At 32.9% G+C, this 15,133-nt stretch overlaps 1 protein-coding gene across 3 annotated transcripts; it reads left to right on the forward strand.

The window, feature by feature from the left end:
• The first annotated feature begins 88 nt into the window (after positions 1–88).
• LOC123709247 lies at positions 89–12,944 on the forward strand. Of its 3 annotated transcripts, none has more exons than XM_045660396.1 (22): positions 89–186; positions 545–654; positions 862–995; positions 1,544–1,735; positions 1,968–2,054; positions 2,467–2,559; positions 2,943–3,136; positions 3,711–3,846; positions 4,520–4,602; positions 5,263–5,399; positions 5,506–5,658; positions 5,863–5,981; positions 6,458–6,508; positions 7,652–7,813; positions 8,293–8,418; positions 8,745–8,963; positions 9,282–9,371; positions 9,723–9,863; positions 10,136–10,261; positions 10,486–10,596; positions 10,859–11,015; positions 11,586–12,943. In XM_045660396.1, the coding sequence occupies exons 2-22, from the start codon at positions 552–554 to the stop codon at positions 11,693–11,695; spliced, it is 2,724 nt and encodes a 907-aa protein (XP_045516352.1). In that variant the 5' UTR covers positions 89–186; positions 545–551; the 3' UTR covers positions 11,696–12,943. The 3 variants fall into 3 exon arrangements, with proteins under 3 accessions (XP_045516352.1, XP_045516354.1, XP_045516353.1); XM_045660398.1 differs by having other exon boundaries at positions 2,946–3,136; XM_045660397.1 differs by lacking the exon at positions 89–186 and adding an exon at positions 244–382 and having other exon boundaries at positions 11,586–12,944.
• Positions 12,945–15,133: the final 2,189 nt, after the last annotated feature.

Raw genomic sequence — 15,133 nt, forward strand, 5'->3', positions numbered from 1 at the left:
GATTGGCGACTTAAAATTAAAATGGAGTAGAAAACGTAGCGTGTCGGTCACTTGATAGTTCGCATTTTTAACGCGTCGGCATATTTTATATTTATCGTGTGAGTGGCTCGGTTAACATTGTTGTTCCGTTTTGCCTACTTTTCAAAATTAAAAATTATAAAAAAAATATACTGTTGACATTTTATGGTGAGTGCTAATAATGATACAATCAAATTTATCACACAAAGATATTTATAATAAGTTCGTGCATCCAATATCATGTAAGCGGTGTTCTCATCGTTTCATCAATGAAAGCTATTCAAGAGAAATGAAGGAGTTGAAGCGTCTATTTCGGCATAATTGTTTTAAATTCTTATGCTGCCTACTTTATTACGAATGAAAAGTAATTAATTGTGAATTATTTTGACTTCATTTAATTAGAACTATTGTAATTAATACAATGTAATACATAATACTATAGTCGTGAAGTTTTTAGTATCAGTTGGCGGGAATTTGCATTTTTTATGTCATAGGTTATGGATTTCATTTGTTGCTATTCTTTCAGAAAGTACATGACAGACAGTATGGCTACGATGGACGTAGATGAGGCACCCACTGAGGAAGTGCCAGAAGGAAATCCTCAAGAGTTAACGAGAAATCCAACTGCATTAAAAGGTTAGTATTGTTTTAGGGAATGAAGTTACAGTTTTATTGTGATACTTGATTACTTGATACATTAAGATGGTACTCATCCTAAACTATTTGATTCACTAGTAATAAATATTATTATTTATCTTGGAGGGGTACCAATTAAGGTCCCCCGAGATACCTACATAATCAGTATCATCAAATTTCTAAATCCAACCCTATCTTATTTTGAAGAAGCACATGAGGAAATGGCCACTTTGGATGTACTTGTTTGTGGACAGTGTCACGAAGCTTATCATTTCTTGGAAGAATTTAAAGACCACAAGGAGAAAAAGAATTGCACAGGCAAATCACCAGTGAGAGATAGTGTAAGTTTTAAAAGAAATTTACATCTGTATCTTTATGTGACAATATGACAAAAATGATATCTTTCGTTCGTATTGTTGTTCTTTCACTCAAACTTTACAGGCAAGTCCATAATTGCACCTTTCATTACACACTTAATTTTTTTACATATTTCCATGTTTATAGTTCCTCATTGAGTAGGTATTACCAGGTAGGACCAGTATTATGGTAATTTAAATATTGCTTTTCAATTATAATAGGAGGAAGCCACTTGGGCCTATACATAAATTTATAGACACATCTTGTACTCTGTTAAAGATGCATATCATTATAATGTTGAAAGGAGTACTGATATTGTAAAGCTTTGTTTTCAATACTAAAAAAATTTGGCAGCAAATGATTTTTGTGTTTTATGTTTAGTTGACACATAGACTTCTTTAATTTGTGATTGATATGTGTAATGTCATTGACTATGAACTTTTTTTGAAACCCTTAGTTTTATTTAAACAATATGTATTAAAGTGCAGTAACCTCCATGATAGGTTAAGTAGTATATTAGTTTTTGTTGCAGAATGAAAGCAAAGCTCAAGTATGGGCATTCCTTTTATGGAAATGTGCTTCCGCTCGAGATGGGTCAACATCTGTAGATAATAGTTGGAAACTTTATCAGCAATGGTGTCGTATGCCAGAAGCACAACGCACTACTTGGATAACTGCTGGATCCAATGTGCAGTCCTTGTCTAAGTTTGCTCATGCTAAAGTGGTATGTTTTTTTTTTAATTTATGAAAATTATAGTTTTTTTTATTGTTCTATTTATATAATATGATTTTATGTTCTTTTATCTGTGGCACCTCTTGTAAAAGTTACTAAAATCAATGCATACAATAATAATCATAAATCGAATTTAATAATTGAAACTGACTACATTCACATTTGTTCAATAACATCATTTTTAGTTTATCAGAAACTAAATTATATATTTTGGCATTTATAGATGGAAGTGAAATCTGATGATCAACTTGTTCCCGTTCAGACAACAGCCGGTGATGTGAAAAGAAGAGGCAGGCCAAAGAAAAAACAGGTCAGTTTGCAATTACATTCTATCATATATTAGCAAGGAAATATATTATTTACCGCATAGTTGTATTGTTTAAATGTAACTGTTGGATCATGTTGGATTCTGAAGGAAATATATATATTAATTACTGATACATATTGCATTATAGACCTAGAATATTCATAATTGTACTAGCTTTACATCTTGACTGGTGTCCAAGTAATATATCTGATGAAAAATTATTATATATTTTAAGATCTATCTCAGTTGTTAAATGTAATTACCAATTATTTTTAATTATCCTTTAATCGCTTAATATAATATTAACACTTAAAGGAGATTTCTGTATTTGAATATCTCTAACTAAACATCAACCTTTTAAATGCAATCAAATCAATGTTTAATTAAATATAAATTATAATTTGTATCTTTTTAGGAAGAGACTGAACCCCAGCCATCCGGAGAGGAGAGTGATGACAAGTCAAACAAAGCTGTTTCCAAACCACTTATTTCAGCAGCTAAAGTAAAGGTTGTTAAAAGTATAGCATATTAATGTAAAATGTCCCTTTTTACATGAGTCAAGATGTACAATTTTGCATTTAATTAGTACGCGTCAGTTTACTCTTCTCAGCCGATCAATAGTTTTTTCAGTAAGAATCGAATCCAGGTCCAACTTATATATGTGTGATAATTATAGCCATTTGAGAAAGCTCTTTTAAAACAAGTATAGCCTTTGAATTATTTTAATACGCCTTTAGTCAAATATTTTTGACATCTTTCGTTGCTATATTTCTTAAGACCAGTACTTGGTGGATTCCCAGTGAAATAATAATCAGAGTGTAGGATGGTTGACAGCTATTTGAGTATAACCGGTACAAAATTTTTTTTATTCGATAACAAACATTTGCCCAGCAGGAGGATAACGAAAGTATCCGCGGTGCGCAAGAGCGCGTTCCAGCCGCGGAGCGTATTGCGCGGCGGACGGAGCGAGACGCGGCACCTGGAGAGGTGTCGCAGCAGTTTGTGGTTGAAAAGATTTTGGCAAAGAGGTTCAACCCACGGCGGAAGCATTATGAATATCTGCTCAAGTGGGAGGGATATCCGCAGTAAGTCTTACGTGTACCAAACCCTATTTTATTTTCTTTCTTTATTACATGGAACATCCATTATGGTTGGATGGAATGGATGATTTACAATTCCAATTCAGATTTGTTTTTTTTTATTTGAATTTTTTAATAACACAAAACAAAAAAAATGGTTTAAAGTGTGTCCTGGACACTTCTATACTCGCTTATTTCTATTGTGAGAAACTTTATTTTGATTTCTTTGTATTTACAACTTGTTTTCTTCAATATTGTAAGTAAGTAAATAATTTTAAAATGAATCTAGAAATTTGAAATATTATGTGAATTGGCTGGATAAATGTTTTGCCTTCTGAATCTCTATATATATACCCAAAAGGTTATTTTTTACGTGTGAGTGTGAAAAAAAATTTAATCTACAAGGTTCTTCAATGGATTTCCATTAAGATTATCTTTAAGGTGAAAGAGTAAGAAAGTGGATAATTGTAATGACAATCAATGAATATTAGTTAAATGGAAGTAGTTTTTTTTTAAATTTAGTTAAAAAATTTGATTAAAGTAGTAGTATAGTGTACAATTTGTAATTGTAATTTTGTAGTGAGCAGAACACATGGGAGCCCGTAGAAAATATGGATACATGCAAACACTTGCTGGAGGCGTTCGAGAAACAACTTGCCAGGCAGAAGGAGCTTAAAGCGCTAAGGGCACAACAACAAGCTCAAAATACAGTTCAGGTATCAGCTGGTTTATATATATGTATACAGGGCGTCCCAAAGTTATGGGACATGAAGGAAAAGTACCTTAAATATCGTAGATAGGGCATTTTGGGCTGAAAGAAGACTTTGTTATTTTTAAAAGTTATTAATTCTGCATTCAAAGACTTTCTAAATTACTTGCCTCGTCTGGGAATCGAACCGACTTAAATTTAAAAAAAATCTAAAGAATGGCCAAAAACTCATAACTCTTCTTCATTAATATAGTATTTTAAAAGAAAGGAGCACTGTGAAATTAAAAACATACATTAAACTGTTATTTATTAGAATATAATATCATTTCGTAATTTTTAAAAAAATAGTTACTACTACTTATACGCCATGTTTCCCAAACATTGTAGAGCTAGTAAAAATATTGATAAGAGCAGGAAACGAAACTTGTTGAAACGACTTCATGTAGACTGTGTTAGCATTTTCTCAGATATATACAACATAAAAAGACTTAAACATTGCATCAAAATCATGAACTGGAAAGATCTTTAATATTCTTAGTGAAATGTAAAAGCACGATTTTTATGCACATAAATTAATGACATTACATAGAATCGAATGCTTAGTTTATATGTATTATGTATTATGTATTATAATTGAACAATTAAATTGAATCTTAACGGAATATATTGTAAATTTTCAGGTAAAGCAAACCAGTACTCCATTACCGCAGGTCGTCAAACAGATGGTGAAGAAAAATGAATCTCCCACATTGACTCCTACTGGGTAAGATTGATACATCAGTATTATAGTTAAAATTGTGTTTATATATAAAATATCAACTAAAACAATGTTGGTCTAGACTTTAGAATCTTAATCGTGCGACTTAGAGTTCGTTTGTAACTTCTAAATCTTAGCTCCGTATACTAGAATGAACTTAAATATAATTTCAAGACCTATCAAATATTTGTTCTACTTGAACTTGAAATATTTGACAGTACTTAAGCAGAGATTGTGACATCAAATACTTTAGAAATAGGTTCTTTGTCAGACACAGATTAGATCCCTTATATGTCTTTAAAACATAATTACTAAACGGAGTGATGTAACATGTAGTCAGTAGGTTGTAGCGCCACTGGAATAATATTTATAATTTCAAATTCGATATAATAATAAAATTGATATATTTGAATGACAATACTAATATTATCTGTCTTTGCTGGGCAAGATATTTATTTATAATATTTATTAATATACCTGAATAGTATGTAATGTATATGTATATGGAGAATACATTTAAATTGGCCCATTCGTTTTTTAGGTCATACTTTACAAATATACCAAAATACGAATCTTTCCTCTATAGAACATTAGTAATAATAATATAGTGTAAAGATTGAATAAATATAAATTTACAGTCAATATTTTTTTTATTTAAAATTTCAGTCGCCTACAACGTAGCAGTAAGGCCCGTGCCCTAGACCAGGTAAAAGCTTGGTGTGGCAACGCAGATGATGAACCTCCCAGCAAACGGGTCAGGCATTCTTCTGACAATGACTACTCCGAACCTGATGAACCCAAAGGTATGTATTTACGTATAGTTTTTATTTGGCCCTATATTTTCCAAATTTTAATTTTTTTTTATATTTATATAAACATATAACCTTATGTTTTCCTTCGCTTTTTTAGTGGAAGTAAGAAGTGTCGTGAACGGTCAGCCCTCTCCGAAGTCATCAGTAGACCCGGAATTGGTAAAGTCGCTAGGACTTAGTGGAAAAGGGATGCCTAACATTAAGGGTGTCATCAAAGTTGACCCTAAACATATGCCTAGCTTGAGTACAGGTCAGTTATATTGCCACATTAAAAATATATTTGTTTTAGTAGCCAGACAAGCCAACAAGTTATAATTACCATATAGTATTAGATTTTCAAACCTACTAAACAGTTTTTAATTATTATTGTGTTTTTAAACTAATAATAATAATACATTTAAATTATGTTTAATTTTAGTTCACAAAGTAAAGAATGTGTATTTATATGTTTTAGGTGTGTATATAATGTCAAAAAGCTCTGGTATTATGAAGATCAATTCGCCTGGAAAAATTGGACCCGGTCTTAATATAGACCAAGAAGTTATCAAGAAGCAGATTATGGCTGCTAAACAGGTAATATTGCCTCTTAGTATGGGATATTCTAATATGAGATAAACAGTTTCTTATAATATATTGAATCGTAAAAATATTTTACATGTGTAGTTTCTCGTAAAACATAGATTAATTCTTATGTATGATGAGATTTTTATATAAATTAATAAAAAACTGCAATGTATGAATAGCATAAATAATAACATCATCATCAGACATCAGATCTCTGTATCTGTTTCGTGATGGTTTATCTCTTCTATAGGCAAGCAGGTGCCGGACACAGGCCGTCGAACTATGTCGAGGCATGATTCCTTGCGATGTTTTCCTTCGCAGTTAAAGCGAGTGTTAAATACGAACATAGACAGATAGTCCATTGGTGTGCATAGCCCGGAATAGAAATTTCGACCTCAGGGATGAGAGCCACTAGGTCAACAGTCATCAAAAATTCGATTATATAATTACCATATTATATCATTATGATTTTTTTTTATTTCCAGAAAAAAATGGAAGAAAACAGAAAACAATCGATGTCATCACCAACTACACAGGTATAATTTTTAGCGTTTTAATTTTACTATGAAAATTAACATTATTAGTTTGATCTCACTGAAACCTAGATGCACGGAAATGTAAGCCTTATTACAAATGATTCAACGACCTGAACTGAATTTCTCAAGATATGTCATTGGGCAACATAGTTACTGAGATTTTTTCTATATAGCGCTCTATTGTATTTTCATAAACCAGAATTCTTGTTTTTTTAAATTTGTTTTAAAAAAGTAATTTATGAAAACTATGATTTTAAATTTCAATTCCAAAATATGTGTCTTCTTAAAGATAAAGTTTATTTTCTATAAAAATACTTTGATCCCTTTAACTGTACACAAAAGATTTTGATAAGATTCAATAAAACATTGTAATTTATGAAAATTTAATGTTATATAGAAAATTGACTATTTAACAGTGGACTTTGAGCAAGACTTAGAAATAAGACTAAGCGCGATGTCTGCCTCACTCATACATAAAATATATATTAGTTTTTAACATATGGCACTCCTTGTTATATCTATAGTTTTTACTATATAGATATGAATCAAGATAGGTTCAAGTCATGCCGTCCATTTCCTTTACTATACGGTTTTACCGTATTAAAATTGAATATACTATAGTATAATGCATCAAGCATTAAGAACTGAGCCTTCGGGTCATGAATCATATTTATCTGTCAGTCTCGCTCGCACTTACAGGTCTTATAGAGAGGGGTAGTGATGTGCGTAAGAATTGTATCGATAACGGTATGGGTACGATCGCTATACTAAGTATTAATAGGTATAATTTTTCGCTATCTGAAGATAAAAGTTTTTTATATATAAGATAACATGTTTGTTTCGACGTAATCATAGAGATAAGTGGCCCTAAAAAGGCTGGGATCAAATCAAATGGAATCTTTTCTAGGGATATTTCTTAGTTCTTCTAAAATTCTCATCTGTATCTTTTCCGTCTTTGTCATCTTACTGTAGGCTAACAATCAGAGGAGGTGCTTGATATCTTAAAATAGCTTTCCTTAAGTCCTTATCCCGAAGCTCCTCGGCATGCCTCACACATTTGGAACAGTCTTCTTGTGTAACATTATTAAAAACACAAACAAAACCAATTTGAGAACAAGAAAATTCAGCATATTATTGTTCCAGGTGAAGAAAACATATGGACCGGCTGGGCAACAGGTGACCGAGAAGACGATAATCACTCCGTCTGGACAGAAGATTATACAGAGGACGATACAGAGGCCTGCTCCATCTTTAGGGTCTGATGGGAAGTCACCTGTAACGATATTGAACAAAAAGTTGGCACAGGTGAGATAAAACAAAATAAAAAATACGCCGAAATAGTAACCTCCTCCTTCGGCCGAAGTCGGTATTTATTTTATAAATTCTAAAAATTATTTTATTAGTTTATACTATTCTATCTATAATTATTTATTTAAGAACCTCACCTATTTCTTAATTAATAATCATCTCTTAAATTAAACTATAGATTCATTTAAAAGCCGAGTTCCCGATGCAGTTCATAAGATAATTCAGTGTAATTCTAAAACTCTTAACGGAAGTAGTGTTCCGTCTCTTTCTATCAAATTGATAAAAAGTAATGTATATTTTCAAACATAGAAATATTTTTAGTTTCAATAAAATTCGGTTAAAATATTAACATAATATCGGCAAAGCCCACTTTTAATAATTAAAATTAGATGCTTTTAACGAAATCTCGAGTAATAAACTAAATAATTAAAACCGTATTAGGACCATTGCAAAGATAATAAGATTTTTTTTATCAGTCCCAGAGCGCGGGTGACAGCCTGTTACGTCGAGGTGGGACAATGAGGGGTCGCGGCCGCGGTTCATTCTCACTCTCGCCCGCCGTACGGCTTAAGGAGAAGACTGTCTCGTTCGATTTTGATAAGGTTTATTTATATTACATTATTATTTAATGTTTTTCGATTTGGTTAAAATACTTACTTGTTTATAAAAATAATGATTCATCATTATGCCGTAATGTGTACGGACCCAAACGGATTTAGGGGGTTGTCTAATTGAGTTTACATTAATAAATTATAATATTAGCTATGATTTAAGATAAAAGTACATATTTTGCGTTATGGACTAACTTAGAAGACACGACATTAATGAGATAATAATAATAGTTTAAAATAAATAGTTCTCCCAGTAATTCTAAAAATAATGCTAATTAACACCTTTTTTTAATTACCCTATAAAATTTTCATTCTAGTGGAGCACATCATCAGAGTCCTCTGACGGCGTGGAAGACCCCTTCCCTAAGGAGCTGGGTCCGATTCCGCCGACTAGCCCCGATCGGCCGCTGACCCTGTGTCCTCTGTCGGGCAAACGTCTAGCCAGGGCGGAGAACGAGCCCACGCCACCGCCTACGCCTTCTCCGCCACCCACGCCTCCACCTGACACGCAGACGCAGGGCACTATGCTTATGAAGGTAAGCAAATAAATACTATTATACTGACGGTAAAGCTCGACATCAGTCTAGTTCTTCAGATTATTCAAATCAAAATAATCGCATTTCAATCCTAAATTACCAAATTTTTATTTCACGTGATATTGAATTCGAAGGTTATATTTAAATTTTAATATAAGTGTTTAAATAGATAATGTTTGATTAAAGGGACCATTCTCCCAAAATTTATTGTTGAATAAATAGTTTTTGACTTAATTAAATTACATGAAAATTATCCAGCGAGTGAAATTTTAAATACCAAAACCATGTTTCAAATAAAAATTTAATTATTGTTTGCAGGTGGAAATGTCACCTGGTGGTACAACGGGAATAGTTGTGCAAGGAGACGGTGCCCAGCCCTCATTACCAATGCTGACAGACGAAGATGGTGTAAGTACACTAATTTTAACTATTTAGATAAAATCTGCCTTAGTCAAGTAACTAAAACTGTACAAAAACTAATTATTGCAAAAGGTTTCATATTATAAGGTGCTCTTATAACTAGAAGCCTCAACTGATAACAACTTTACATAAAGTTTCATATAAATAAATTATATAATTAAGACCCTTAACCTTTGATTATAAAAAATTCTCTTAGTTGCTGCTCATTTATAATTAATGATTTAAAAAAAATATATTCAATAAAGAGAAAATATTTTTTATTTTCATTTAGGCTTTATAACTCCACTCTTTATCTGACTTGTTGCTCGCACATACTTAAAGTTCATTTTCCAATTGTAGACGGAGGTAAAAGTAGAGTCAAGTGCAGTGAAACAATTATTAGAAGAGGGAGTAGGCGAGGATGAGACTGAAGAAGTGGGGCTGCAGTTACATGCGGGACATCCGCTCATGATACGAGGGGAGGATGGGGTACTCTACCAGGTATATCCCCTTTTTATGTTACATATTCTTAAATTATCTTTAAGTAAACCACACCTAGCCTTTATTATTCTAGAACATTGAACTTTAAAAAATACTAGTTAAAATTAATTACTTTTGTAACCAACTATCGCCATCTAATTGCAACAAAAATTTAATTATTTTTGCTGTAGTTGTCGCATTCTTTATTACTTGTTTAATCAGAATTAAATGAATGGTCCTTCGAATCGGAATTTGTTTAACCCATTTCAAGGATACTATGAAATAATTATCAGGTCGCGGGTGAAAACGAAGCGGGTCAGACTTTACTAGTGGCAGCGGAGGGCGTAGAGGGGGCAGAGGAGGGAGCGGGAGAGGGAGACGGGGAAGGCGTTATGTACGTCACGAGGGAAGATGGGCAGGTAATACCTATTTTATATGTACAAATTTGTTTTAAGGGAATTCACATAGTATTGTATGTATTTATTTATCCACATTATGGTTGATAATAACAAATGCTGTTGAAGGGATTTTAAACAGAGAAACATAAATTAGCGTACAAAGTAAAGTCTCATCACCAAGAAACCTTTTGGGCAACACGAGAATATATTGAAATGTTTTACATAACTAAGATATTTCCCAACAGACGTTATTAGTATCGACGCAAGGCGTACAAGGAACCGTCGAGGGAGTAGAGGCCGGAGCTGAAGGGGAGGGAGAGGGAGTCACATACGTCACCAGAGGAGAAGATGGACAGGTGAGATTCTACTTTTTATTACGAAGTTTCTCCGCCTGTTGGCTACAAAAAACTTGAGTAGGGTATGTCACCAGTTTAATATTAGACAAATGACATCCCCAAAATAAATAATAAAAAAGAATGTAAAATTATTTTTTATCTATTTAAATAAATGTAAATGTAAAAGAAATTGTTGATTTGCTCTTGTTGTTTATAAGTCACATAACTGATATGTTCAACTGAATTCATACATATTACTAATGTAATGTTGAAATGTTTCCAGGACGTGCTGACCATAGACCCAGGGCAGCTGGCAGCTCTGCTCCCGGGCGGCGAGGCGGGAGGTCTGCAGCAGGTGGCCGTGCAAGTGGAGGGCGAGGGGGGAGAGGACGCCACGCAAGTCATTGCGCAGCTCGTGCAGGCCGATCTGCCTTCGCCAGGTATTTGTTACAATATTAAAAATCGAAAACAATTGGCGTCTTTTATTAAAATGGCTGGGTCTCTTGGTGTGTGAACTATATCAGGAATGGTGAATTGGTGGTGGTGGTGGCCTTAGATTTTTTAGTCTAAGGCGCATTCCTCACGGTTTTTCCTTCACCATATGAGCAAGTGTTATTTCCATAAATATTATTTTTACACACAAGGTTACACATACATATATATACAAACAGTCAAACCGTTTACGACGACATCGTATAGAACATACCGGTTATATTGACCAAAATCAAAGGTCCCGGCTGAATTATATTGTATTAGGTTTAGATACTTAATATCAACGTCATCGGCTTTTACGACTAAATATGAGTAGTCCTTTCGATGTCGTTATAATAGATTTTGATTGTATAATATATATACATATGCATATATAAATTCCGTAATTATATAAACTTTTGCTTGAAAAGTAAAAATCTTGAACTATTTTCGTAAACGTTATAACGTCCGTAATTAATGTTTACTGAATTAAAAATATGTTTCTCACTCTCATTGTTCATCACTCACTCAAATTTCAGGTGGAACGCGGCGTGTAGTACTTCTATTACCCGATGGAAGCTTTACAATGACCGAACTGGACAAGGAGCAATACGAATCGATCACTGAGGCTGGCAAGACCCAGGAGTAATGACTGATTTAACATAAGTTCGTAAATAATGTCGTGGATTTTCGAAGTCGGTTAAAAGAAATATTCCATATGTTATGAGATGTCAGTTCTTAAATTGTGTATACTGATGACATGCTAAAATAATATAAGTTATTGTTAATAGAGAAAACTAAAGTGTCCTATTAAACGGATATGAAAAAACATAGTTTAAATTAATCCGTAATAAGGGAGCGTTCAAGTATTACGTAACGCAATTTTTTGGAGATTCTTGACCTCCCCCCCCCCCCCCCCAAAACGTGCCGTAACGTTTTTAGTATCCAATAGTTCCAATCCAAAACGTTTGACCATCCCCAGTGACTCTTGATACCATTATATGGTGTAAAGTACTGGAAAGTCAAAAATAATATTATCAATAACGCCGTAATTCAATTTGGTTACGTAATACTTGAATGCTCCATAAGTAAAAAAAATATGTGTGAATTATTAGTTAATGTGCGTCGTGAGTGAATATACATATTTTGTTAATATTCAAAGCATTTATCAATTTCACTAAAATGTTCTATACAAAATAAGTACATTTAACATATTTACCGTGTTAAAATCAAGTTAAATTATCTTTTTTTTTTATATACAGACAATTATGGGTTCTAATATTTGCGGTGAGATTCTCGAGTCAGTTTCGTTTTAACAGCTATCAAAAAAATAAGAAAAATTTCCTCAAAACTTCAAATACGCTGTCAATTACCATCTCAGAAACTAGAGCGTGAGCTATCCCTCCCATATGTCAAAATCAATTTTTGACGTACGAGAGTCAAACTTAGCGTTTGCAATACTCTTATTTCCAAACAAACAATTTAAAGTACCTTACTAATTTCTACCTTTTATAATTTTATGTTATTTTTATTAATTCATTAACAAATCATTTATAATCTCAATTTTTAAAATAGCACAAAGATCTAGTTGTGTCTTTTGAATTAGGTTAAAAGAACTTTGGTTGTGGCCAACGCGAAATGTCAAGTTTTACTTAAAACGTTATGGTTCACATGAATGGAAACCTATATTTTTAATTATGGGCTATGACGCCCATATAACTCGTAACCCTGAGGTTGTCCGTTCACATCCCGAACGGTTAAGGAAAACAAAGGTAGGAAATCCGTGGTATGTCTTAGACGACAAAATCGATGTCTCGGCTAAATGATAGGCATGTGCCTATTAGGGAATGCAATCCCGGTCTCGATCTCGCGAGATCCCGTGTAATTTTTCGGGATCAATCCCGAAGCATAATATGACGAGATCCCGTTCGAGATTGACGGGATTGGGCTGCAATGGTCAGCGATTCTACACACATCCGCTCGGGACGCTTCACGCGACATTGCACATTACATAGGGTACATTGCAATGGACATTAGATGCCGGTTAGCAGATAGCACTCTGGAGACACTTTAGAAGATACTCTTTTTTTAGAAGTTACTTTCAAAATCACCAATTTTAATCTCCTTGAGCTATACCTACTTTTGTTTTGATTATGTTCATGTAATTAAAATTGTTGGTTGTTTAGTTAGTAATATTAAAGGATAAAGGCTTTTGTTTTCTTTCAAATAATATTTTATTTACATATATACACTATCACAAACATGCAGTTTTCATCGTATTCAGTCATGTGAAATATTTTTTTTAAACTATACGAGATCCCGCCGGATTGATATTTCTAATCCCGCGGGATCTCGAATTCACGAACTCGAGTCGGGATTGCATTCCCTAGTGCCTATTAAGAACAAAATATCAAGAAACAGACAGCTACTGAGTTTTGTATTTTACTCATACAATGTATTTCAAAGTACCGAGGTTTGTTGTTCGTTATATTTTCGTTATACGGAGGGAAGAGCAATACCTATCTTATATATCGCACGTATCAAACAATCTTTTTCGACAACGGTTTTCTTTTACTGGTCATCGTGTCAGTTTCAAAGTTTGTTTACTACTGATAATATACGGTGACTATGGTGCGTTTAGTAACTGAGACCGACATTTCCTACTGGCAACGTAATCTAATGGCTGGTTTACATTTGCTATAAATTCCGCGCTAATTAGCATGGGGTTTTTAGCATGCTAAACTAAAGGGCTGCTAATTAAGATGCCGATATACATTTGTTATGCTATTTTCATCACAAGTTGTCTCAAAAGCGACGAAAGCACTCGCATCGCAAGTAGAAAATATGGAATTATTTTGCAAGCGGTGGAAATTTTTCGACAACTTTACCTTCTTAAGTTCTGTACCGTAAGAAGATCGAATATTCTTAATTTTTAGTTTCACATCATTTATATTTATGTTTAAAGTTTAACCGCACTTTTTTAAAAACCACAGATAACGATAAAAATCTGACGGTCAATCAGATTTTTTAGCGTGCTTTATAGCATAGCACATTCACATTTGCGAAATGCGTGTTAATTAGATTTCTTGGAAAAAGAATGCAAAAAACGTATTAAAAAGTAGCAAATGTAAATCAGCTTTAAGAATAATGCCACATGCTAATACAATTCACAATAACAAATGCGAGACGGCTGTTTATGACCTCAGGTGTCTTAGAAATTTCGGCACCTCAAAAGGCTAGTTTTGAAAGCTGATTATGAAAACAACTACACTTAAGTATGTTGTTGATGCCTAAATATTTCTACGTAGTAGATAATGGTTATTGCGTTTTAAAGAGTGAATTAATATTAACAAACAAATTTACCTCATTTATCTATAACGTATAGAAAGATTTCAGTTACAACGAATGGCGTTACAAAATGTATATTTAAAAAAAATATCCTAATTCATAACCTCAGCAATGCTCTCGTGTTAATGCTAAACTATACACAGAAATTGGCATTTGGAATCGTCCAGTTAAATAACTGCCTATCTTCAGTTTCTTCTAGTCTTCTAGAAAAAGTACTTTTAAATTTTTAATGATGGAGTTTTATTTCATTTTAGCCGGAGAAAATTCATTTAAATATATAGTTTTTATATGAATTCGTGCTAAGTTCGTTAATTTAATATGTAATAATTCTACAATTTAGTTTAAATTTGACACGTGTTTATCATAAATACAACAAAGACTTCGTATTTTACAATATTGTATATAGTAATTATACATTGTAAATAATCATCTACGATCATATATATTGAACTGATGACTAGAAAAAATTACTACAAAAATATACCGATAATGCGTGATAATATCTTATAATATATAAAATTCCGTGACCAATATATATTAAATATAAGTGACTTATAATTAAATGGTACATATTCTGTTTCTGAACTATTAGGTTAAAAATATGATGAATACTTTTTGTGTTGTTTATGTCTGCGAGTGATGATCTGGTCAAGTTTTGCAATAAATATTGGAGAGTTTTCCCGAAGTAAAATGTTTTGTGCTGGTCTCACCACTTGCCTATAAAAATAAGTAAAACTGA

The sequence above is a fragment of the Pieris brassicae genome, chromosome 5, assembly GCF_905147105.1.
Source record: "Pieris brassicae chromosome 5, ilPieBrab1.1, whole genome shotgun sequence".
Taxonomy (NCBI): Eukaryota; Metazoa; Arthropoda; class Insecta; order Lepidoptera; family Pieridae; genus Pieris; species Pieris brassicae.